The sequence below is a fragment of the Tamandua tetradactyla genome, chromosome 6 (genome assembly GCF_023851605.1).
Source record: "Tamandua tetradactyla isolate mTamTet1 chromosome 6, mTamTet1.pri, whole genome shotgun sequence".
Taxonomy (NCBI): domain Eukaryota; kingdom Metazoa; phylum Chordata; class Mammalia; order Pilosa; family Myrmecophagidae; genus Tamandua; species Tamandua tetradactyla.
In genome coordinates this window covers 25068383-25091389 of record NC_135332.1, presented here as the reverse complement: position 1 = coordinate 25091389, position 23007 = coordinate 25068383, and the positions used below count along the sequence as shown (strand labels likewise).

The 23007-nt window shown below is 55.0% G+C and overlaps 2 protein-coding genes and 1 long non-coding RNA gene across 5 annotated transcripts in view; 1 reads left to right on the top strand and 2 right to left on the bottom strand.

Moving 5' to 3' along the window:
- The window catches only part of RAB5C (RAB5C, member RAS oncogene family), a 32982-nt gene extending 30721 nt beyond the window's left edge, over positions 1-2261 (bottom strand). Inside the window, exon 1 of one of the 2 annotated variants that reach the window (XM_077164372.1) lies at positions 2109-2261. The gene's annotated coding sequence lies outside the window, so the exon portion shown is untranslated. The remainder of the gene's footprint in view (positions 1-2108) is intronic. The other variant, XM_077164373.1, reaches the window with a different exon arrangement.
- Positions 2262-3779: 1518 nt separating this feature from the next.
- On the bottom strand, positions 3780-20927 carry KCNH4 (potassium voltage-gated channel subfamily H member 4). Of its 2 annotated transcripts, none has more exons than XM_077164368.1 (17): positions 20852-20927; positions 18620-18853; positions 18207-18353; positions 17961-18088; positions 16931-17174; positions 16458-16615; positions 14004-14211; positions 12504-12698; positions 11916-12115; positions 9980-10229; positions 9132-9376; positions 8485-8523; positions 7959-8311; positions 7476-7582; positions 6792-6865; positions 4769-5479; positions 3780-4007 (listed from the first exon to the last, which is right to left on the bottom strand). In XM_077164368.1, the coding sequence occupies exons 1-16, from the start codon at positions 20925-20927 to the stop codon at positions 5075-5077; spliced, it is 3063 nt and encodes a 1020-aa protein (XP_077020483.1). In that variant the 3' UTR covers positions 3780-4007; positions 4769-5074. The 2 variants fall into 2 exon arrangements, with proteins under 2 accessions (XP_077020483.1, XP_077020482.1); XM_077164367.1 differs by lacking the exon at positions 20852-20927 and adding an exon at positions 20393-20509.
- Positions 20610-22528, top strand: LOC143687404 (uncharacterized). Its single transcript, XR_013177521.1, has 3 exons — positions 20610-20889; positions 22013-22061; positions 22163-22528. It is a non-coding gene; the product is annotated as an uncharacterized LOC143687404 (long non-coding RNA).
- Positions 22529-23007: the final 479 nt, after the last annotated feature.

Genomic DNA, 23007 nt, shown 5'->3' with positions numbered 1-23007 from the left:
TACTGTTGCTCTATAGTATCAAGGCAGAAAAAGGCCGACTAGTTTTAAGAGGCAAGAAGGGAGGAGAGGAACAGCTCAGAGAGGGGGTGGAGGGCTTTCATACAGAGCCTACCTCTTTCTGCCAAACAGTGTGAGAACTCTGCTTGGACTCTATAATCTCCGGGAGGCCAGAAGTGGCTACATAACACCGGGAGCACTGTTGCCTTCCTCATCTCTTTGAAAGGGAGTTTTTTCTTCAAAAGCCTATTTCAGAGTCAAAGTTGGGAAGCACATCAAGGCAAAAGAAATAAGTTCCCACAAGGAGGCTGGCCAGCCCTAGATCCGGAGACTCCTGAAGAGCACCAGAAACCACAGTCCACAACCGATGAAATGAGAGACCTATGCTCGTCAGCAGTCAGACCTCTCTGGCCTCTCCTCTCTGAAGCACAGGCTGCCCAGATTAGTGAAACTAGGTTAGTCAAAAAAGATTCTGAATGACCAGCCAAAGCAGGCCATGCAAATACAAAGCTTCTGATCCACCTGTTGACCCTCATAAGGAAAGTTTTTGTCTAGCTCAAAAGATGGTAAGAGTCAGTCAGACAGATGGTAAGTTAACTGACTTAAGTCAGTTAAGTCAGACTTAAAAGACTCTAATACTTTTAAGTAGCATCCTAGGACAGTAAAAGTGGCCCAGAACACTGAAGAGCTACAGAAATTCCCAAGGATTGCATGGCTTCCCCTCCTTTCCTCCACTGTATATAGCAAGTGTCAGTCATGGCCTCAGAGTCAGGCTGCTTCTCATTAAGGTACAGTCTCTGGCCTGTACTTTGGCCACATAACAAAGAACCTCCCAGCTTGGTCTGAAACAGCAGCCATTTCACACACCAAGTTCCAAGCAACAGACAGGATCATTATGTCAGTCCAGCTTATCTCTTGGAAAAGTTGGGAAAATCAGCACTTTTTGACGTGTATGGGAATTCCTTCAGCTACAAAAAGTAGCAAATCAACCCCAAAGCTGCCTTTGTGATTTTGACTTATTTCTCTGTAATCTATAGTTTGTCCAAGATTAAAAGAGAGTGGAGGTGGACTAGGGACTAGAAGTGGTGTGGACCTGTTGCTCTGGGTGTTTTTGGAGTGTGTGTGAGTGTATGTGTTGTGGCTGTGTGTACTATGGGGTGTGGTAAAGAGAGGGCGCAAGACCCTTCAACTTCAGATTCCTCATTTTTGGTCTTATTCTCCTCCCTATAGACCAGCAGACGGCAGTCCCTGGAGGAGCAGTCCCTCTGAGGCAGCTTGGAAACCACTCACGTGCTCTGGGAGGAGAGGGTTGAGCCTGGAGCAAGGGGTGGGGGGGAGGAGGAGGGGAGAGAGAAGATAATGAATGGGCAGATCCACCCTGATCTGTGATCTGTAGCTCAGATTGAGCAAACCTCAGCTGAATTCTTCAGTGGCAGGAAGAGACACACTCAGAGAACATAACTAGAGGACAGGGCAGGGGGCAGAGGGGGCAGGACAAGGAGAAGACAGCTAATTCCTAATAAGTGACCCAGACTTCAAACTCCGCTGAGGTGCTGGTTGGCTCTCTGGCTTGAAGAAAGAGGGGAAGTAAGGAGCTAGGGGAGAGCAAACACACTTCTGTGCTGGTGGGATGATCTCACCTAGACCTCCCTCACCCCCCCAAAGAAATCGAGACAAAACTCCTCCAAGAATGGAGGGAACATGTGGGGCGGGGATAAAGAATAAGGCGACAGACAACACTTCCTTCCACCTCTAAAAGAGAAGGGGGACAATTCCTTCACAGCTGACAAAGATCCCTCCAATCCTGGAAGCAGAAGGAGCGGAACTTAGGGTCTCTCTCCCTCGCAACTGGACTGGTCAGAACAGCGGAGGTCCATGGGGGCTTCCCCAAGGCTTACGAAGGGTAAGATAGAAAAGGAAAGAAGGGTCTCGCCTTAGTCCGACGCCTGGGGAGCACCTTAAGAGGGGGCTACGGGTCGAGGGAGGGGTCAAGCCCAGGGAGCCCGGGAGGGACCAATATCCCTCTAAAATGGGACTGGGCGGAAGGAAGGGCAGCACCAGAAAGGGTTCAACGTGGGCGAGACACTGGTACCCGGGACAGGCACACTCACGGCGACTCCGGGGCGGCGGCGTTACTCCGGGCCGGGGCTCGGGCAGGCTGGGCTCCTCTCCCCCCGGCAGGGTCCCAGGCTCCGGCCTCCACTTCCGCCTTTCAGCCTCTCCGGATCCGGATCTCCGTCTCCGCCCCGCCCCTCTATATTTCCAGGTGACTGACAAGGCGGAGAGACCAATGGGAGGCTCTCTCGGCTAGCCCACAAGGGACGCCGGTCGGGGGCGCTGGACCCGCAGAAGAGCGCGCGAGAGGGACAGCGGGACTTGTAGTTCCTGCATCGCGGGCAGGAGCCGGTGGCCGCCCCGGACCTGGGCTTAGGGTGGAGCTGGCTGCTGGCGAGGCGGAGCTCAACCGGGAACGTTTTAAGGGTACGCCTGCAAATCGCGTCACCGCGGTTCCAGGCACCCGGAGGGGAGGTTCCTTGCCGAGAGAGGGCAGGGAACTGTAAGTGCGGAATTGGGAGGGGAAAAACATGGTGTGAATGAAGATGCACATTAGGCAGCGTGGACCGGTCCCCTGCACTCACTCACCGGCAGAAGCCCCTGTCCACTTTCAGGGCAAGTCAGCTTCGGGAGCCCGATTGTTGGGGGAGTTCTGTGATGGAGAAAGTGGTGGAAGGACTGTCGGAAGGGTTCTCTGGAGGCTACTGGGTGAGATCAAAAGGAGAGCTCCTGCCACCGCCCAGCCATAAACCAGCCAAGGTGTTTTGGCTGAATCCCAGACAAGTAGGACCTAACTACCTAACTACTCCACTTCCCGGCCAGAACCAGCTCTTCTCTCTGACGCTAGATAACAGAGCCAGACCACATCTGCCTTAGTCCCCATCCATAAATCTAGACTGGAACCGCTTCTGCTTGCCCAGGTTCCCCAATCCCCTATGTGCAGGACTGTTTCTGTTTCTGCTGTCCTTAATATGGATTAGAACTACTTCTGCTTCTGCCCATGTACCCGACAAGACCAGTACTTCCTCTGCTTGTGCATCCCACTCCCCAGGGACACTACTCAAACTCTAAATGGAACCAAAGCTCATCCTAGAGACAGCTATGGACATTGTTCCTATGACCAGCTAACAGTTATACCCGGAGCCTCAGCTAGAGAATCTGCTTGTCTAGGGCAAATGGTGCCCACATCTATTTTCATCTGGTCATCAGGGTGTCTCTTTTTTTTACAACATCTGTGACCCTATCCCCATTCCACCCCCACCTAAGCCAGGCTTCACCAGTGATCATCAGAGAAATGAAAGCCAAGAGGGAAGAAAGGGCTTGAGAGGGCAGAGCAGGAGTCCTAGCAGGTTCTGGTGATGACAAGCTTGTCCCTCAAACCGTGCTGGAACTAGCCCTGTCCCAGCACATTCCTCACACAGGAAGGGTAGGGAGTCCCCCTGGCCCTTCTTTCCTGGGCTGGAGGTGGGCCTGAGCCAGGGTTCTGTCGCTCCCACGTAGCAGGCCCACAGAGTAGCGGGCCCATAGTGACTCATTAAGTTTTTTCCCTCATCCCTGGGGCCCCTGGTGGCATGAATGTGGTGCCAAGTGAATTGGCTGGCGCCTTTGCCCTTCCCAGAGACAGCAACAGGGCCCAGGGGTGTGGTGGGGGAGTGACAGCCCTGTCAGCTGCTCTAAAACCCTAGGGCTCTCAGACCAACCCCCAGAAACTGCCAGAGCCAACAAGCTACAAAAATAGACTTTATTTCCCATCCAAAAGAGAGTCCAGGGTATGGGGTGGTGAAGACGAGATGGGACAGTGGGACAAGTTTGCGAGAAGTCAGGGCCCTGAGTGAGACCATGTTGGAAGGGGAGAGAATAGTCTTGGCTGAGGTCAGGAGCATAGGGATAGGGAGTGCTGCTGGGACTGTTTTTTCGAGCTGTTGGCAGCAGAAGAGACCACCATGAGTGACAGCCTGCAGAGAGACAGAAACATGGATGTTAACAGGCCGAGGCCTAGGAGCAGAAACATTGCTGGGTCCAAAAATCACCTACCAGGGCACAGGAATCCAGAAACACACTGTTAGGCAAGGGGGTGACAAACTCAAAACCCACGGAGACCAAACAAAGAGTTCAAAGCAGGGAAGCTAGCTGAGTGTCAGGAGATAATCAAGAAAGGTGGGGACTACAAAGAGCTGGAGGTGCTGTCCCCATCTAAAGAGAAGAGCTGCCACCCACACCCCAGCTGATTACTGCCAGATAGGAATGCTGGCTCAGGGTTGCCAGATCTCTCAAATATTTCAGCAAAGCTGGAACATCTGGATTTTTCTGCAAACTCTCCCAATTTTAATGTTGGCAACTAATTCCTATTTTTAATAAATGTTATGAAAACCAAAGAATATGTGTCCAGGGGGCCATCAGTTTGTTTCCTTCTGTGCGCTGAGGGATGAGGTGAGTCCCTCCAACGTGAGCTGATGGTAGGAGACCTAAGACATCTTGGGTTGATCAGCCAGCCAGGATCTTAAATCTATCCTTCAGGCAACGTTGCTCTATGGATCTCTAGCAGAGACCGGGGGCTGGGACAGAAGACCTCACAATATCACTAAGCCATCTCTACAGTGGAACCCTGCAATCTATTCCTCTTGCCCTAGACCCAACCACCAACATCCTGCCTGCTCTTGCCTTAGCCTGGATCTGGAGCCCTGGCCCCACCCTCATCTCCCCCATCTCTACTTGCCTTCAGGTCCTGGAGAGAAAATAGGACATCTCATCTGCCAGCCCAATGGGCACCACGGTCCATCTCATGCCTGCTAAGTTCCACGGCCTCAGGAGGCTCCCCTCACAGAGGAGGAGGATAGGGGAACATTTGGAAAAGGGAGCAGGGCCAGGGTGACCACGCTTTGTCAAAAAGTCCAGAGAATCCAGAGCCAACCAGACCAGCTGGTGGCTGCTGACCCTGAGGCAGGAGGCCAAGGGGCCCAGCCCCTTCCTGGATGGCAGGCAGCAATGCCCACCCCAGGCAGGCCTGGGCCCGGGGCCAGGGTCAGTGGAAAGTGTCTGACCTGGACCGAAAGCTGTGTCTCATGAGCCTTGGGGTCGGGGGTGAGGCCTCTGGCACTGGGGAGGGTCTCAGAGGGTAAGTTTCTGAGGGGTAAGGGTTCAGTATAGGGGGCCTGGAGTCTGCAGATGCAACCCCCATCTCTGCTGTCCCCACACTGGCCGGGTGATGGACCTCAGTGAGCCTGGTATCCTGGAGCCTAGGCGGGGGTCCAGACAGACAGGGAGAGGTACACGGTGGTCTCAGCTGGGGGCCAAGAGAGTCTGGGGTGCCTGGGGGCCAGGCTGAGACTGGTGGGGGACCTGGGGGACCCAGCCTGGCCTGCAGCAGGCCCATCATCTGCCGCAGCTCCTGGCTAAGCTGAGACACTTCCTGGTTGAGACGAGAGATCTGTTGAAAAACACATCAAGCTGTTTCACAGATGCCACAGCAATAACCACCTCCCAGGTACCACCCCACTACAATTTATTAAGTTCTTTCACAACCACTCTTTACTCACGGGCATCCTGGCAAGAATACAGGGTGGGAGTTATTTTTGCCTACACGTAAATACCCCAAACCCTCTTTCTAAAAACGATTTGGGGGCAGTGCAACGGTGGCTCAGTGGCAGAATTCTCGCCTGCCATGGTAGATTCCCAGAGCCTGCTCATGCCCCCCCACAAAAAAAGAGGATTTGGGACTGCAGATATTGCTCCTCCACCTTCCCCACCCCCCACTCACACATTTACAAAATGTAGAAAAATGCACACAAAGAGGCAGTGCAGCTGTGAAGTGACAGATACAACCTTACTTTCAGGTGATCCTATCACACAAGCTCAAATGTCTGTATCTGTTCTCAAGTTTCAATGAATACCAGAAACAAATGAAACTGAGAAACTGGTCAAAATGTAGACTTCTGGACCCCACCCCAGACATTCTACTTAGGTGAAGCCTAGATAAATACATTTTAACATGTTATCCAGATGATTTTGATAGGCGCTCAAGTCTGGGAACTACTGGCCTAGAAGTGAGGGTGCCTGAGGCAGCCAGCAGAACCTGGACTGGTCCTCCCTGTTGCCCCACCCCCAGCCCAAAGCCTGCTCCAGCCCAGGTGTCAGCCCCCTGGGATACCCGATGTTTATCAGAACAAAAGGAAGGCCAACCCCCAGGGGCTGGGCCTGGCTGCTCTGTGGCGACAGCTCTGAGATCCCCAGGGGAGGAGGCGGGGTCAGAGCTTCAGCATACAGAATCTGCTCTTCTTCAGACATCTGGTCCAAGACCCCAGATCTGAAGGCCTCTCAGCCTCTCTGTCCTCTTCCCCACTACACATCTATTTAGCACTCATTTCACAGGGTTCCAGGCAGGAGAGAATCCCTCAGTGGTAGAGGGAGAAGAGACCTTCTTTTCAGGCTGGAAAGTGTGAGCCAGTTGGGGAGGAGAAGTGACAAGTATTGAATCCCTACCTTGTGCTAGGGACTGGAACAGGCACACATGCACTCATTTCATCTTTCACTGCAACTCTGGGAAGACTGTATTGTTATTTCCCCCATTTTAAATTGAGGAAACAAGTTCAGAAAGGTTGTAAACTTGCCCAAGGTCACCCAGCTGGTATGAATATGTGTATTTAGGACTCCAAAACTTGAAATGCTTTTCTATCAGGCACATCTCTGATCCCAGGATGATATTCTCCAAGGTTAGAGGGGAGGAGCCAGCCCTAACTCACCTCCTGGTTCAGCCTGCAGACCTTCTCCTTCACCTCCTCAGCCTCAGTGGCCACTACCTGGCTGGGCCTGGTCCCTGCAGGAAGAATGGGGTGGGGGGTGCGGGGGGGGTACAGGGTGAGTGCAGGGAGCACAGACACCTGAGCCTGCAGTGTAGGCTGGGCCCCTTTCTGTCACTGGGCCAGCAGAGAGCAAGGAGAGGGAAAGCTTTGGGAATACAGAGAGAAGGGCAACCCAAAAATGAAGCCAGGGAGGCCCTGCAGCCATCACCTCAGCCCCATTTCCCCAGCTCCTACCTCCCACTCTAGATATGGAAAGCTTGTTTTTGGTATCTGAATACAATATTCCTATGCTTATCAGGCCTTTCAACAGAGGCTCCAACTCAAACTCCTACCTACCCTTTTAGACCCAACTCAAGAGCCCCCTCAAGCATTAGGGGCATCCTCTCTGCTCCCAGGGTCCTATTCCTGGGTTGATCCTGGAACTATTTATATATGTACATGGGTATCTTCTCTGACAGACTGGGAGCTCACTGAGAGCATGGACCAGGTCTGTTTTATCTATGTATTCCCAAGCACAGCACCTGGCATGTGCTAGGCTTCTACTGCATGTGGGGTGAATGAATGAATGAATGAATGGAAGATAAATGAGGGAATGTGCATTGAAGTTCACGGCTGGGCCCTTACCTGTAGGAGGGGCCTGAGAGCGGGGTCTTGGGGGCTCAGACCTCCTGCTGAACCGGAATGTAGGGGGCTCAGCTGTGCTGCCAGAGTCCTCAATGCCATCCACGATCCTGGGGATGGGGGTGGTGATCATCAGTGCCATGGGGACCGGTAGGGACCAGAGCAGAGCAGACAGAGGGTAAATGGGGAGCAGCAGTGCCAGGGAACTAGGAAGGAGCTGTCGTTAAAGGAGAAGGGGGTATCTGAACTCTTTCAGATGTTTACTTGAAAAACAAAAAAAGGTGAAGTGGGGCTGGAATTTATAAGCTATGGTGGATCAGGAAGGGAGGGGTGGGCAAATGAGGCAAAGACAGGGAGAAGCACTGGTTGGAATGCTGGGGACCAAGCCCAGAGAAGGTTCTGGAAGCCAGCTGGGGGACGGGGGAGGCAAAGGAGGTTGGTGTCTCAGCAGGGAGATGGGGGTGGCAAGGGAGGTTGGCATCTCACCGGGGACTGAGGTCCGGAGGTCCAAAAGTTCCCAGTGAGGGAATGAGCAGCTGGGGGGGCTTCCATGCAGCAGAGCCCCTGAGGGGTGCGAGAGGGGAGGGACTGTGGCCCCGGCCAGCCAGGGCAGGGGAAGGTGATGGAGATAAGGAAGGAGAGGAGGCAAGGGCTGAAAAAGGGGGCAGCTCTTCCCCCAAAAGGCTGACCAGGGAGCCCCGGGGCCGTGCTGGGCTGAGGTTGGACAGTAGGAGGGGCCGGCGGGGCCTGGGACCACCCCCAGCCTCCATTCCACCCTCAGCTTCTGTAATAGATGGCAGGGTCTTGTCTGAGGAGGAGCCAAGGCTTTCTGAGCGGGGCTGTGGGCAGAAGGGACAGCTGATGTCATAGCGAACAAGAGACCCCTTCCTTAACCAACAGCCTTCACTGGTGGATGCTGTTCCCAACCCCCTCCCTTCTTCCTGCAGCAGGAAGCCAAAACAAGATGCCCTCAACTCCCAGCCTTCTCCCCCACCCAGGAAGGGGGTGTTACCTGGGAAAGGTGAGGGGATCGGGAAAAGCGGCTGAGGCCCTGCGGAGACATAGAGGTGTTTAAGCTGGCTCACACCTCCCCACTCCCTTGGTGGGCACCTCCCAGTCCCATCCAACAGTGTTGGGTTGACAATGTGGGGCTTTTTAATGGAACTGAGTCACAGACACCTCCAACCCCAAATCAGAGTCTTGAGTGGCAAAGTGAGACTGAAAAGTAGCAAAAGACAAAGGACATGGGGCTCAGTAAATATCTGGTGAATGGAGAAGAGGCAGCCCCAGGGAATAATGCCCAGTCCAGAGAGGGACTTGAAGGAAGAAAAGCATATAACGGAGGCTGTTTCCAAAATGAGGATCCTTAAAGGAGTCTGGAGTGAGGTTGGGGGGTGGTCAACAGGAGACGGGTCAGTAAGTTGGACGTAGCAGATGGTGAGGGATGGTCTACAGGATTGAGTGACAATGGAGTAGTGTTAGTAGGTTAGAAGATGGTAAGCATGTAAGGTGCAATGGAAGAGGGTGCTTGGGATTGAGAGATAATGTTTTCAGGGTTGAGGGAGAGCATGAGGCTCTCTGGGGCTGGGAGAGGTTTGCTTTGAAGGAAGGAACCTTGGGGTGGGGGGTGGAAGAAAAGGCCATAGGGAGTCTACATACATTGGTGTCAGAGCCCTGGCGCAGGTTGAAGGTGAGGTCCCGGGGCAGGCCAGCTCGGAAGGCAGCCCCATACTCAGGGTAGAGTCTCAAGACCTCAGCCAGTCCTCGGCTGCTCAGCTGTTGCAATCCACAATAGGTCAATGCCTTCACGTCAGCACTGGTCTTCAGTACGCAGCTTGGGCCTGCCCCCGACCCAGGTTCCTGCCCCAGTTCAGGGATATCTGCCCCAATCAGGTCCCCCTTCCCTGTGAACAACAGATGAGGACAGTCAGCTGGGGCAGAGGGACCAAGGGATATCAGCATGAGGTGGCCAAGAGACTTGAGGAAGATCAAGTTTGAAGGATGATGAAGATGGGTCAATAAATGGGATTGGTGGAAATAACAGAGTCAGGGAAAGGTCAGTGGAGAATGGCTGGTGGGGTAGGGAGACAGTCCATGGGGGATGTCAGTAACACTAGAGGAATGATTGATGGAACTTGAAGATCAATAAAGAGCAGCCAGAGGGTGTCAATTGAAGGGAAAAGGTCAATGGAGTTGAGGTCAATAGGGAAGGGTCAATGGAATTGGGAGATGGTGCATTGAGAAAGGATCAGTTGAGTTGAGGGATAGTTATTGGGAAATGGTTGATAGGTTTCAGGGTAGCCAGTGAGTTTAAAGAAGAGTTAGAGAGACTGATCAAAAGGGATGGTCAAAGAAGTTGTTAATCGGGTGGAGGTTACCAAGAGAGTACTTATAAGCAGGAAGTCCAGGCCTCAACTAGATGTAGAACATTCTCTAGACTCGTGGTCAATCCCAAGGCTTCAGGGAAAGGCTTTGGGGTAGGTAGTAGGTGACGGTGGGGTCCTCACCCAGGATGGCCAGCACCATGTTGTCACGGAGCACCTCCAGCGAGCCAGAGCAGACATAGTAGTGTGCCTGCAGGGCATCCCCACGGCGCAACAGGTACTCGCCCGGAGCGCAGAAGGAGGTCTTGATGTGCAGGGAGAGGGCCCTCAGGCAACCCCTGCTCGCTGCTCCAAACAGCGGCAGTTGCAGGATCTCCCGATTCAGGTGCATAGCAATGTCAGCTCTCAGCTCGTCTGGGAAGTCACGCAGTAACTGCATAAGGGGCATAGGTCATTCTGGCCATCCCCCTGCAGCTGCTACTGAAGTCTACAAATGTGCTGGGCTGTCTCCAAGGAAAAAGCTCCAATTTACTCTTGGCTTTGAAGTCACCCACCTCTGGCTTTCAGAAAGACTTCAGTGTGTCTAATCTCAGTTTTGTTTGCTGTGGTACAGCCCTCCCAACCCAATTTCTGGGAGAGAGACTAGGTCTTCGCCTATCTGTGCACCACTGTGGCTACACTCACTGGGCACTCATGTATGTCCTGGTTACGTGACGCCACACACACATCCAAGGACCATCCCTAGAAGGTCAGCCTTTAACCGGGAGTCAGGAGACTAGCAGTCAGCTCGGCTCCTAAATCCCCACAGATTCTGGACAATCCATTTCCTTTTTCTGCACCTCAGTACCCTCAGTTGTAAAATTCAGGGTTACACAAGATCTTCTACATTACCAATAATTTCCTAGGGGCCAAATTTAATGTTCCCATTTCCATCCTCATCTTACTGAGCCATGGGCCACTCTGATTTGCTGACTCTTCTACCTTGTGGAAACTGTCCTCCCTGAGCTCCTGTGACATGAGTCCCCTCCCTGCTCTTTTCCCGCCCCTCGATCTGCTCCTTCCCCATTTCCTTCTCAGGCTCCTGGTCCTCAGCCTCCCATCCTGGCTTTCTTCTCATGTTTCACACTCTCCCTGCATCATGGTACTTGGCCCTTTGACTTGCCTACCACGTGTGAACACAAATTTCCAACCTGGGTTCAGATGTATATTTCCAACTACCTGCTGGGCACCTCCACCTGGATCCCACGGGCACCACACCACATCAGCTCAGTCTTGCTCAGGGAACCCTCCATCCCACCCATTTGCTCAAGCCAGAAACTTGAGATTCACTCTAAAGTCCCCTCCAGCAATAGCTAGTCACCTTAAAAAATACCTACACAATCCATTCCCTCCTAGATCCCCATGCCCTACCACCCACTCTAAACATTTCCCAGGATGAAATCTAAATTCAAGGTCATCCATGAGCTGGGCCTGCCCACCTCCCTACCCTCATCTCTAGCACTCCCTCCCTTCCTTCTCCCCCAGCAGCGCTCACGCACCCACGTTCCTGACGGCTTACTGAACTACTTTCAGTTCCCTGTAGGAACACACCCTGCTCTTTTGCGTCAAGGCTTCCGGACCTTGATCAGATTACTTTCTATCTGGAATGGCCTTGTCCTAGCAGGGCGACTTCCTCTTTGCCTTTCACTAGGTCCCCTCTTCAGTCCCACCTTCCCTGACTCCTCTGGGCAGGAACTCAAGGAGGCCCCCACGGCACCAACACTCCCTCCCCCACCGCCCTCCACGTTACACCCCTTATTTCTCCTTAATGATCCGTTCACTTGTCTACCTCCCTCACCAGCCTGGGGTCTCCCTGAGGGCAAGGACTGTGCCCATCACGGAAGCTGGGGCACAGCAGCTACTCAGGAAATGGTGGCTGAAGAAGCATGGCATTAGCTGAGGCCTGGGCTCCCTTTAAGTTCCCGCAGTCTGGCGAAAAGGAGAGAGGATTTGGATTTGGGTGGACGTGTGCCTTTTGCAGGCCTCCCGGGGCCCCTTTCGCCCCCATCCTAAACCTGGAGAGGCGGCGACGACCCCTCCCCAACCGCGCGGCTGGGGGACCCGGAAGCACAGCCGGCACCTCGTTGGCGTCGATGCCGCTGTTGACCGCCCACGTGGTCTGGAAGTACTCCAGCATGCGCTGTTTGAGCGGCCGCGGCAGGCGGTGCACGCGGATGAAGTCCTTGAGGTCCTTCATGCGGCTGTGGTAGAGCGAGCGGCGCGAGTACATGCGCTGGATGATGGCCGTCACGTTCCCGAACACCACGGCATGCATCAGCGCTGCGGGGATCGCGGGCGCGCAGGTCAGGGGCGGCCGGGCGCCCCCAGCTTCCCTCCCTGCCCTGGACTGGTCTCAGGGTTCCTGGGATAGGGGAGGAGGGGAGCGGGGAGGCGGAGGGCCCATGGGTTCCTGCGTGCCGGGTCGATGCCAGGTGCTGGGCTGGGGGCGGAGAAGAGGGGGTGGTCCAAAGGGGAGTGAGCCCCGGTTAATTTGGATTTCCCCTTCGTTTCCCAGGAGGCCACGCCTCGGTTCGTGGCATTCCCCCAGGGCTTTTAGTAGGTGCCGAGGAAATGTCTATGAAGGAATGCACGACTGGCTGGGCTTGGGCAGACACCTTGCCCTCTCTAGGCCTCAGTTTCCCCATCCACACGGCGGGCCGGGCCTCACCGCCGATGAGCATGGTGCAGATGGAGAAGATCTTCTCGGCGTCGGTGTTGGCGCACACGTTGCCGAAGCCCACGCTGGTGAGGCTGCTGAGCGTGAAGTAGAGCGCGGCGATGTAGGCGCTGCGCCGCGACGGGCCGCCCGCCGAGCCATTGACGTAGGGCACCTCCAGCCGCTTGCCCAGCTCGTGCAGCCAGCCTGCGGGGTGGAGAGGAAGGGAGACCCGGCTGCGCAGGCGGCCGACAACAGGGTTTCCCTGGGCTGCCGCGCCCACTGAGGCCCGGGCGGTTTGGCCCGGCTGGCACGGAAACCTGAGAAGCAGCCCGGGTCTGGGCCCCTCCGTGGTGGGCTGATTGCAGTTGCCGTCCAAAATTACCAGCTCCCTATACTGCTGATTGTCACTGGGGCCCTTCAACTCTCTTACTATTTTATTGAGGACCTCCTGTGTATGGGGTGCTGGGACTTGATCCAGCCAGTGACTCTCCCTGCCCTGGTAAAATTTACAGCCTGGACGGGAGAAAGACATGAAATAAATGGACAGGGTGGTTTCTGGAGGGTTCCCTCAGGATAGGGTATTTCACTTGAGACAGGAACAGAAAAGGCACCCATGTGAAGAAGGGAGAAGAGATAAAGGAGAAGGGTTCCAGAGAGAGAAACAGCATGTCCAAGGCCCAAAGTCAGAAGGTGCCTCCTAGGACCTGGTGGTGGGCCAGAGTGGCTGCAGCAGAGCAGGCATGGGAGCAGGGGGAGCCCAGTGGGGTTAGAAGGGGTACAGGACGGCATGGTGGGTGGCCCGAGTGTGGACTTCATTCTGCAGATGGCACACAGCCTGACAGGGGGATCTGAGCAGGGATGTGGCAAGTCAGTGATTCTCTGAAGAGCCATTTGGGTGCAGTGTGGAGAGCAGTTGGATGGGGATGAGAAGAGGGCAGAGAGGTGAGAAAGGGTGGTGGGGTGGACTGGGGAGGGCAGGGAGAGTGGACGGGAGAGGAGAGGCCAGATGTAAGGGATATTTGAGAGGTAGTATTGATATGATGGACAAAATGTGGGGGGTGAAGGAGAGAGTGGTGTCGGGGACAAAGCCCTGGATCTGGCAGGCCTTTCAGGAGGGGGGTGGCCTGAGGCCCTGGGACTGCTTCCTGACCAGTGGCCATTAAGTTTGGAGAAGGGATTGATGGGATGGAGAAGCAACTGGGCCTTTGCACATGCTGCTCCCTCTGTCAAGCCACCCCACCACCACCACCACCACACAGTATTTCTCATACTGTATTAGGAGTGCCTGTCACTGGTCCTGCTCCACTGCTAGGTCGTGAGGTCCTTGAAGGGAGAGCATTGTGTTTAAATTTGTATTCCCAGGGTCTGATCTGGATGGAGCTCAGTGCATGTTTGCTGGATGAATGGAGGAATTTGGGTGTGGACACTGGTGGAGACATCATTTTGGAAATGTGAGTGGATAGGGCAGGAGGACAGGTGGTCAATGAAAGCCTGGAGTTAGCAGCTCACCAATGTCCCAGAGCAGCGGGTCATTGGCCTCCATCTCCCGGCGCCCGATGACGTACCAGACGCAAGCCATCCAGTGGGCAAGGAGTGCGAACACAGACATGAGCAGCGTGAGCACCACGGCGCTGCACTGCGAGTAGCGCTCCAGCTTCTGCAGCAGCCGCAGCAACCGCAGCAGCCGCACTGTCTTCAGCAAGTGCACCAGCGATGTCTGCGGGGGCGTGGCGGTGTGGAGGCTGTCAGCAAGCATGCCTTCTCACAGCCCCCCACAGCCCCCATGCCACCTCCCAGGTCTTTCCTACCAGAGGCCCTGCACCAGGGGAAGCCACAGCAGGGAAAGCATTTCCCTGAGAAGGTGACCAGGAAATGCAGGGGGAAGATAATAACATGTAGTAAGTGCCTCTATATGTGCCAGGCATCGGGCTAAGCATCTGAGACCCTCATAAAAAATGTATGCCTCCAGTCCAGTTATCAGCAGCACTCCCAATTTGCAGATGAGTAAAGACTCAGAAAAGCTAATAACTTGTTTCATTTACAGACCAAGGAAATGAGGGAGCTGGGACTCCCATTTGGCCCAGTTGACACCAAAGCCATTCTGTGCTCTACTGCCTCCTAGCACCGTGGGCTGGTGGAGGAGCCACTCCTGGCCAGGGTCAGGGGGCAGACAGAACAATCTCCATTGGGGCCCCTGCTGGAAGCTCCCAATGTTTTGGGCACAATCAGCTGGGGACGAGAGCTAGTCGTTAGTGATGACTGCTGTTCAAACAAGGACTACTCTCTGAGGCATGGGGTAGTATCGGGGAGTGGGAGCAGTCGAGAAGGCGTCTGTGCAGGTTGGAGGCCTGGGGAAAGTTTGGAGAGCCTGCCTCCTATGAATCACTGCAGACAGACAGTCACATCTAAGAGTTGAGGGGATTGTATAGCAGGGCCTGAGAGAGGCTAGTCCAGTGAGGTCTCAGCCCTTGTGGGGCTGGAGGGGGGTCTGGAGCTCAGGGCACCTAGCAAATAAATATTACTTGATATTACTATTAACTACTCTCCTGTCTGCCACTTGCTAGCTGAGTGACCTTCAGCAATTTAGTTAACCTCTCTGAGCCTCAGTATCTACCTCTGAAAAAGAGGGATGGGAGAATTTCCCCCCAAAGTCTTACTGGGAAGCTCCAGTGTGATGATGTGTGTGAAAGAACTGAGTGAACTGTAAAGTGCTCCTGAAGGTACCGAAGGAGAAGGTGCTTCCTGGACGGAGGGCAGAGGGCTCTCTGTAGGCCTCCCTCTTCCCTCTGGGACAGCCATTTACCCAGCTGATCCTGCCTGACAGGCACAGAGGGGTGCACTCGTGGGGAGGGGGAGGGAGCCCTTCCCAGAATGTCTGGAGCCTCAGGACAGACAGAAGCCTTAGGGCAGGTACACACCCATGCACGTGTGTGGAAGTGTGCACACACGTGTACACAGCCAGGAGGAGAGGCCCCCAGCCTGTTGGCGGCTAGTTAAATCCGGCTGCGTGTAGGTGGTTTCCTGCTATAGCTAAGTGTGGCAGGGAGAGGAGCACACAGGGAAACTGCTCCCCACCTCCCCAACCAACAACCGAGGGGGTCTGGGGACATAGAGTGGGACTCACTGACCCCAGACCTGTGAAGACCTACCACTCAACCAACAGGGTCCAGAGCCACCTCCAGGCAGCTCCCCAGGGAGCTGTGAGGACACAGGTCCTGGTATTCTCTGCCTCCAAGTCCACCCTACAGCCTCTGCCTCCTTGTCTTATCTTACTGTATTCCCCCAAATGCTCTCTCTCTTCATCTCCTGCCAGCTAAGTCCTACTCACTAAGGTCTGGCTCGACTCCCACTGCTCAGGAGCCCTTTCCAGACCACCCCAGCCCAGCTCGGGTACTTTTGCCTCCCTAGAGCTGGCCAGATTTCCCATTGTTTTTATGCATGCCCAGGTTCCAGCTTGGAACTCCAAGGTCAGCTGTGCCCTGCCTGTTGAGGTATTGCCTCAACAATACCTTGGCCTTGCCTTCCACCCCTAGTTCCCTTCTCTCTCTGCTGTCTCTCCCAGGATTCCTGTTCCCTCATTAACTTAGCTGCTTAGAGGCTGTATCCTTGTCCCTTCCCCCCACAGTGACCATGCTGCACACAGTACTTTGCAGACAGCTAAATGCTCATCAGTTGTTTGTTAAATAAAATTGTGAAAAATATAGCACTCATTTGGCATCAGACCAAGCCACCCCAGTAGCCCTAGTTAGCTTTTCATTTGTCTCAGCTTCCCTCTGAGACTGTGAGCTGAGCTCTCCTAAAACATAGACCCTCTCATATGCTTCCCGGAACCTAGCACGGGGCTCTGCGCATAGCAGGGACCTCAGAAATATTTGCAAATGGATTGATGGGAAAGATCGAGTCTGAGTTTGGGGTTTCCTAATGGAAGGTACTGTGCTGAAATTGGGGGCAGGGGTCACTCACCACTGTGATGTTGAAGACATAAAGCAGGTCAAAAGGCAGAGCAGCAATGAGGTCAACAAAGAACCAGGTGGCCAGGTAGTGGAGACCAATGGAGCGAGGAGCAGAGATCACCTGGCCAGACTGGGACACATAGGTGGTGCGGAAGTTCAAGATGATATCTGGGGGTGCAAGGAGTTGTTACAAGGGGCCAAGAAACCAGACAAGCTGGGAACAGGCCTAGGGACTGGGAATGGAGAAGGCAGCAGAATGGGGAGCGTGGATTGGGCTTTTGAGGCTGGTCCTTAGGGAGGAGAGACCGACCCAGAGGCTGAAGGCCATGGGGCCCAAGGCACATGGACATGGGACTTAAAGACCCAGAAATGGATGGGCTCAGAATGCCAGGGACCCACAGGCCCAGGAGGTAGTGAGGCTTGATGGGGGGGGGGTGGTCCCCCAGGCCCACCCACCAGGGTAGGTGTGGCAGAGGGTCTGACCCAGGATGAAGAGCATCTCCACGGCAATGTCGCTGACAAGGGTATGTCGGGAGGTGATGGGGGTATCATCATCGCCCGAGAAGCAGACGTTGTAGGGGACGGTGACCGCAACGTAGAAGGTGGCGAGGAGGATGAGGCCATCCCAGACAGCCTTGGGGACGCTGTAGTGGAGGAGGAGGCATCGGGACCCCCCCACGGAGGCCACCTTGTACTCAGGCACTGATGGCTTTGGCTCAAACACGTTCTAAGGGGAGAGGGGTGGCAATTGGGGACACTTGAGGGAGAAAGGAGCCAAGCTTGTGGGAAAAAGGTATAGAGGGGAGGTGGGCACTGCAAGGATGCTGATGAGGACACAGAAGATGGGTTCAGAGGCAGGCACCTGACATCTTCCTTCTGCCAAGCCACTGCCCAGTTCCCTTTTTCTATTGACCATGTTCTAGGGGGTAAGAGAGTGTGGGGTTTACAAGGCTTGACCTTCATCCTGCTTAAGAAGAAATTATTAAATCAGGCACATGTCCTACCTTTAGGGTTACTAACTCCCCCCTCAAGTGCTTCTAGGGTTCTGGGGGCCTAGTAGGCAGTGGGCATGTCCCAGGGGTGAAGGGAGGCTGGCACTGTGCCCCTATTCCCTGAAGTCCTACCAGATGCACAGAAGGCTGGAGACGTGATGCCCTGATTTTGTCAGAGTCCGAGGAGGAGGAACATGGGGCTAGATCCCGATGGGGGAGTCTCTCCCCAGAACCACATCAACCTGGGATTTCAGCTCCCATGTGACCTCTTCACCCAGGTGCAGGTGATATAATTGTTGCTGCAGTCCCACCCTTGTGACACCATCAGAGCTGAGTAATGTCAATCACCCAAGGAAGCAAAGAAGATGGGGGTGGAAGGAAGATGGGAGGGACATGGGAATGGAGCAGAGAGTAGTACATGGAAAATGAGTGGACAGAGGAACAAGCCGATGGAGGAGGCAGTGGTAGGTTGCCTTAGAATCAAGGCTGGAGGATTTGGAAAATGTTAGGATGGTACTCACATTACTGGTTTTCATGCTTCCCTGGCCCCGGCGGCCAAAGTGACCAGTCAATCGGTGTAGGACAGTTCGGCTCTGCCTCCTGGCAGACCGAAGTTTCAAACTGGCTCCCCTCCTGCCAAGTGAGTTTTCTGTTGGGAAGGAGCATGTGGAGGTGAGTGGGAGCATATTCCATGAAACCGGGTAGGAAGAGGTCTTGTGTGACCTTGGACTCTCCCAATGTCCCCACCCCCAATGGCTTGCAGTTACCGTGATTACTGTCCCCATGACCTCCTGGGGGGCTTAGTCCTGGGCCCTCACTCTGAGTGATGTCTTTGAAGGAAAAGAGGAACAACACTACCTCCCCCATCTCATTTTTGATAGGCATCATGTCCAGCAGGCACCAAAAGGCTGAGCCTGTAGGTGTGGAGAGAGGAGGGGCAGAGTAAGTAGGTCCATTCCATACCCTGCTATCTAGTCAAAGGGCTTGGCAAAAGTTTAGAGAGAGAAGGAACCCCAGAGATCATGTCAGCCGACTCCATCTTACAGTAGGGAAACTGAGACCCAAAAAAGGACAGGGACACAAACAGAATCACATAGCTTGAGGCGGTGTGAGGATAGCACCCAGGCTTCCACTGTGTCAGGTGGCCTCTGGGTACAGCCTGGGGTATGGGTCCCCTCACCATCCTTGCGGTAGAAACATATTTCAGCCCGGTGCTCCTGGTGGCCCTCCAGGGCCTTGTGCAGCCGCTGCAGGGCTGGCTCGCTGGTCTCTGGGCCATAGAGAAAGCGACAGCTGCAGGTTTTCTGCATGACCTCAGTGCGGCCGTAGCCTGTGAGCTCACAGAAGCCGTCAGAGCAATAGACGATGGGGAAGCCCCGTGGGCCCTGAGCGTTGGCCAGCAGGAAGTTGCTGTCTGTAGGAAGAAGAGGTCGAGGTCAGGTCAAGGTCAGGGGGGGACTTCAGCTTTCAGGTGGGCAGCACCTCCCCTTAAGCTGTGGTCACAGGTTCCGGAGCTAGACGTTTCTTGGGCTCACTTGTTCTGGAACTCCCTTGGGGAATGTCTTTTTTTTTTTTCTTTTAAAGTTAGAGAAACAGTGAGTTTGAGCTATTCTTAAATGAGAGTAAGAAGAAATAGAAAAAAGGGACAAGGACCCAAGAGGGGTCTGGAACTGGGGCAGGGACTATGGGGGATTGGAGAAGGAAAAACAAGTGGTCATGCAGTGCATCCCCCTACCTTCCAGCTGGTGAGCTGTTCCTGCAGGAGGCAGCCTAGCATGGGGAGTAGGAGCACGGCCCCTGCACCTTGCCCTTCATTGCCTAACTGTGTGGCCTCGGGCAAATTCATGAACTCTTCTGTGCCTCAGTCGTATCTTCCTCACATGTTGTGAGAGTTCCGGGAATTAACTTAGGAAGCCCAAATCCTGGCACATGGTGTGCTGCCCAGAGTGAGCTGCGACTGAAACTCGCAGAGAAGTGATTCCCCCACATTCGCACAGCTTTCAAACACATCCACACTCACCAGCCTATCATCCTACTGTAGGGTAGGAAGGACAAAGATTCTGATGCTATCACATCATTTATTATTAAAAAACCAAAATGCAGATCTCTCTCTCTCTCTCTCTCTCTCTCTCTCTCTCTCTCTCTCTCTCTCTCTCTCTCTCTCTCTCTCTCTCTCTCTCTCGCATGGGCAGGCACCAAGAATCAAACCTGGGTCTGGCACAGCAGGCGAGAACTCTGCCACTGAGCCACCACTGCCGGCTCAAAAGTCCATTTTTTAGTGGCCCACTTAGCTAATTTCAGGAGGTCTGCTCAAAGTTGATAGAAGAGGATACTAGGGATGTGACTTCAACAACCCCTGGCAGCGGAACCTAGGCTGCTCCCTCAAGTTCCAATGGGTAGGAGGCTGCGGGAGTCTCCTGGGGGGATGTCCAAGGACAGAGTCTCAGCTCAGGGATGGAACCTGAGACAGTCAGTTCCAGGGCGCTAGAAGGGGTGAATGTCTGGGGGTGGAGCGATTGTTGGGGACACTGAGGCTGCTCTGGAGGCGCTGGGCCCCAGGCGGCAGCCTCCTTCTTCCATCCCTGGGCCGGTTGCCCCGGTGACCGGCACTATGGAAACAAGGGAGGTGTGTGTGGGGGAAGGGGAAGGCGGGTAGGGCCCCGGCTGCTGGGTTTCCGCCCTCGGGTACCGTTCAAGCACCCTCCAGATCCCGGCCAGTGGAGGAGGGGGAGATCCCTGGGCTCCAGAGTAGGAAGAGGGCATGGGGCGGGAGAAGAGGCAGAGAAGGAGGAGTGCAGCTGTCCAGGGTGCTGAACCTGAAACCCCAGCGAGGGTGGGCGAACAAGGAGTTCCCTTCTTCACACCGCCCCCTCCACCCACCCACCCCCGTCTCACATCCCTCAGATAGGACGCACCACGAGTTCCATGGTGCCGATTTGGGGGCGCGCGTGACCTTAATCCAAGCTGGGGCCTGCCGAAGTCTGCTCTCTTCTTTTTTTCAGGGGTAAGGGGGAGCTGGGGTCGTCTGCGAGTAGACCCCGGAGCGCCCAGCCACTTCGTCCCACGCCCGAGTCTCGAATGCCCCCTTCTAGGCCCCCAGCAGAGCTCTGCCGGGAGTGGGTGGCTCCCAAGGCCCCTCCTCCGTTTTGCCTCACAAAGAGCCTCTCCTGCCTCGCGTCACACACCCCCTCCCCACCACCAGCCTTGAACCCCCGCGTTCCTGGCCCTTTCCCCGCCTCCCTTCGCGGGGCGCTCCCCGCCTGGCTCTTGGACCGCGGCTTCGGGAGTTCCCGGACCCTCAACTCTACTCTTTCCTCGCCTCGGGTCTCATCGCATCCAGGGGACCCGAGCCGACCCAGACGAGACTTTGCTCCCAGCTCGAGCCTCCAGCCCCAGCCTCCGCTCCACTCACGCGTGCCGTCGAAGCGGGTGGCGATGGTGTCCAGAAAGGTGTTTTGCGGGGCCAGCAACCCCTTCATGACCGGCATGGCCCCGGGCCGCGAGTTCTAGGCGCGGCGCTTGGGGGCGGGAGGGGGGGAGCGTTCAGCGGGGCCGGGCCGGAGGGGGCGCGCTGCGGGCGGGGCCGGGGCGCCCCATGCGCCCGCCTGCCTCCTCCCCTCCCTCTCGCTGCCGCCGCCGCCGCCGCCGCCTCTGGGCCCCGAGCCGGGTCGCGCTGGATTCGGCTTGGCGCCGCCTGGGTCCACCCCCCACCACCTCCCGGCGGGCCGAGTTCTTCTCCCCGGGCTCGGCCCGCGCCCGCCACGTGGCCCAGCACGGGGAGGGGCCGCCAGCGACACCCGCACCCCTCTCGGCAGCTCCCCTCCCAGAAAGGAGCGTCCCACGCGTGTCTCCCGGGGAGAGAATTCGGGGCCCGCCCACAGGGTGCCGAGGCCTGGAGGGGCGGGGCGGGGCTTGTATGACAGACACGCCCTCCTTTCAGAGTGGCTCCTCCCCCACGCGTGGTTCCCTGGCGGCGCCCCCCACCACCGCGCGCGCCTGTGGCCCCGCCCCATTGGGGTTCCCCGTTCGCCTCCCACGTAGGGGATGCTTTCTGGTTCTCAGTGCCGCCTGCCGGCGTTTGGATGCTTCGCAGTACCCCTAAATCCCCTCACCTGTGAGTTAGCAACGGGTAAAAGAGGCTAGTTTTGCAGGTGGAATATCGAGGGAAAGGCTGGACATCCCAACTCCTAAAATGCACCCCTTCATCCTTATTTTGTACCTCAGTTTGCCTAGGGCACCCTGGCAAACTCTGCTTCTGAGAACTACGGAGTGGAATGAAAAGCTCTCTGGAGCCGAGTGTGTTGGAATTTCAGTTCTGCCACTTACTGATTGATTTAACCTCTCTGTGCCTCCTTTCCTCATCTGTAAAATAGAGCCAATGATTCTTACCTCGTAGTGTTTATTTATGTATTTAGGAATACTGTGGTACTCGTGTACTTATTGTAAAGGTTTAATAGCATAAGGCTTAAAGTATGTCGTTGGCACAACATAAGTATCTTGGAAAGTAATTGCCACTCTGCTTTCCCTCTTCCCGTTTTTATTTAACTCTCCTTTCCTCTGCTGTCCTTTTTAGAGACAGAAGAGGCTGGACCAAGTCTTGGGCCGAGAAAGATAATTTTGAGGTGGGCAGAGTCATGGTTTGCAAACCTCCAAGGGTGCACAGTTGGATTTTGATTTACGACTTAAGGGTGCACAGTTGGATTTTGATTCCCAACTTCTTTAGGAAGGAACCAGTGCAGTAGCAAGAAGGACTAGGAGGGACCAGATACAAGATTTTTCACCAGATCAGCAGAAAATTCCTGGGGTGGCTGAATAAAGCGTATGGGGAGTGGCTTCTTGAGATGGAACAGCGGAGGCCAGTCAGAGTGGGAAGATGGGCAGGGCAGGGGGGATGCCCCCTTACCCCCACCCTTACCCCCAAGGCCTGAGCTGAGTATCCGGCATGTTATATGGCTGAAAAATGCTCCATCTTTCTGCGCCTTTACTTTTGGGCGTCTTTGGTTAGCATTGCAAGAAAATCTTGTCTTGTTCCTGCTTAAGAACTTTCCTGGTTCCCACTTACCTACAGAATAAAGTATAAATCCGATTATTTATGAGGCCCTTCACAATCCGGGCTGCATGTACCTAAGCACCTTCCTTCTGTCGTCTCACTTCTTCCCACACCCTGCACTTTAGGTAGCAGCCCCTCTGGAAGATTCATATTTCCTGCCTTTTCGGCAAGCTCGACTCCCACCCCTTCCCAGGGATTCTGCTCGTCTGTGCAGCTTTCCTTGCTCTCCCTCCTCTCCCGTGCGTCCCTCTGCAAAGGCCTACTCATACTGACTTGCAGAGTATGGAGCGAGATATTTCTCTCGCATCCTCCCCTCCAAGCATGCACGTATCTGGTTCTCTCCGCGTCCCGGGGCCTTACACGGGTTCCTTGCACTGGGAGCTACCAAGCAAGTATGTTTCGGATTTAACCATGTGCAAGCTGAGAATTGTGTCCCACAGCGGGGCTTCCAGGCAGCCCGGCTGTCCTCACCCACAAGACTCTCTTTCGCCCCCTGGAGGCGGGACGCGACCATGCAG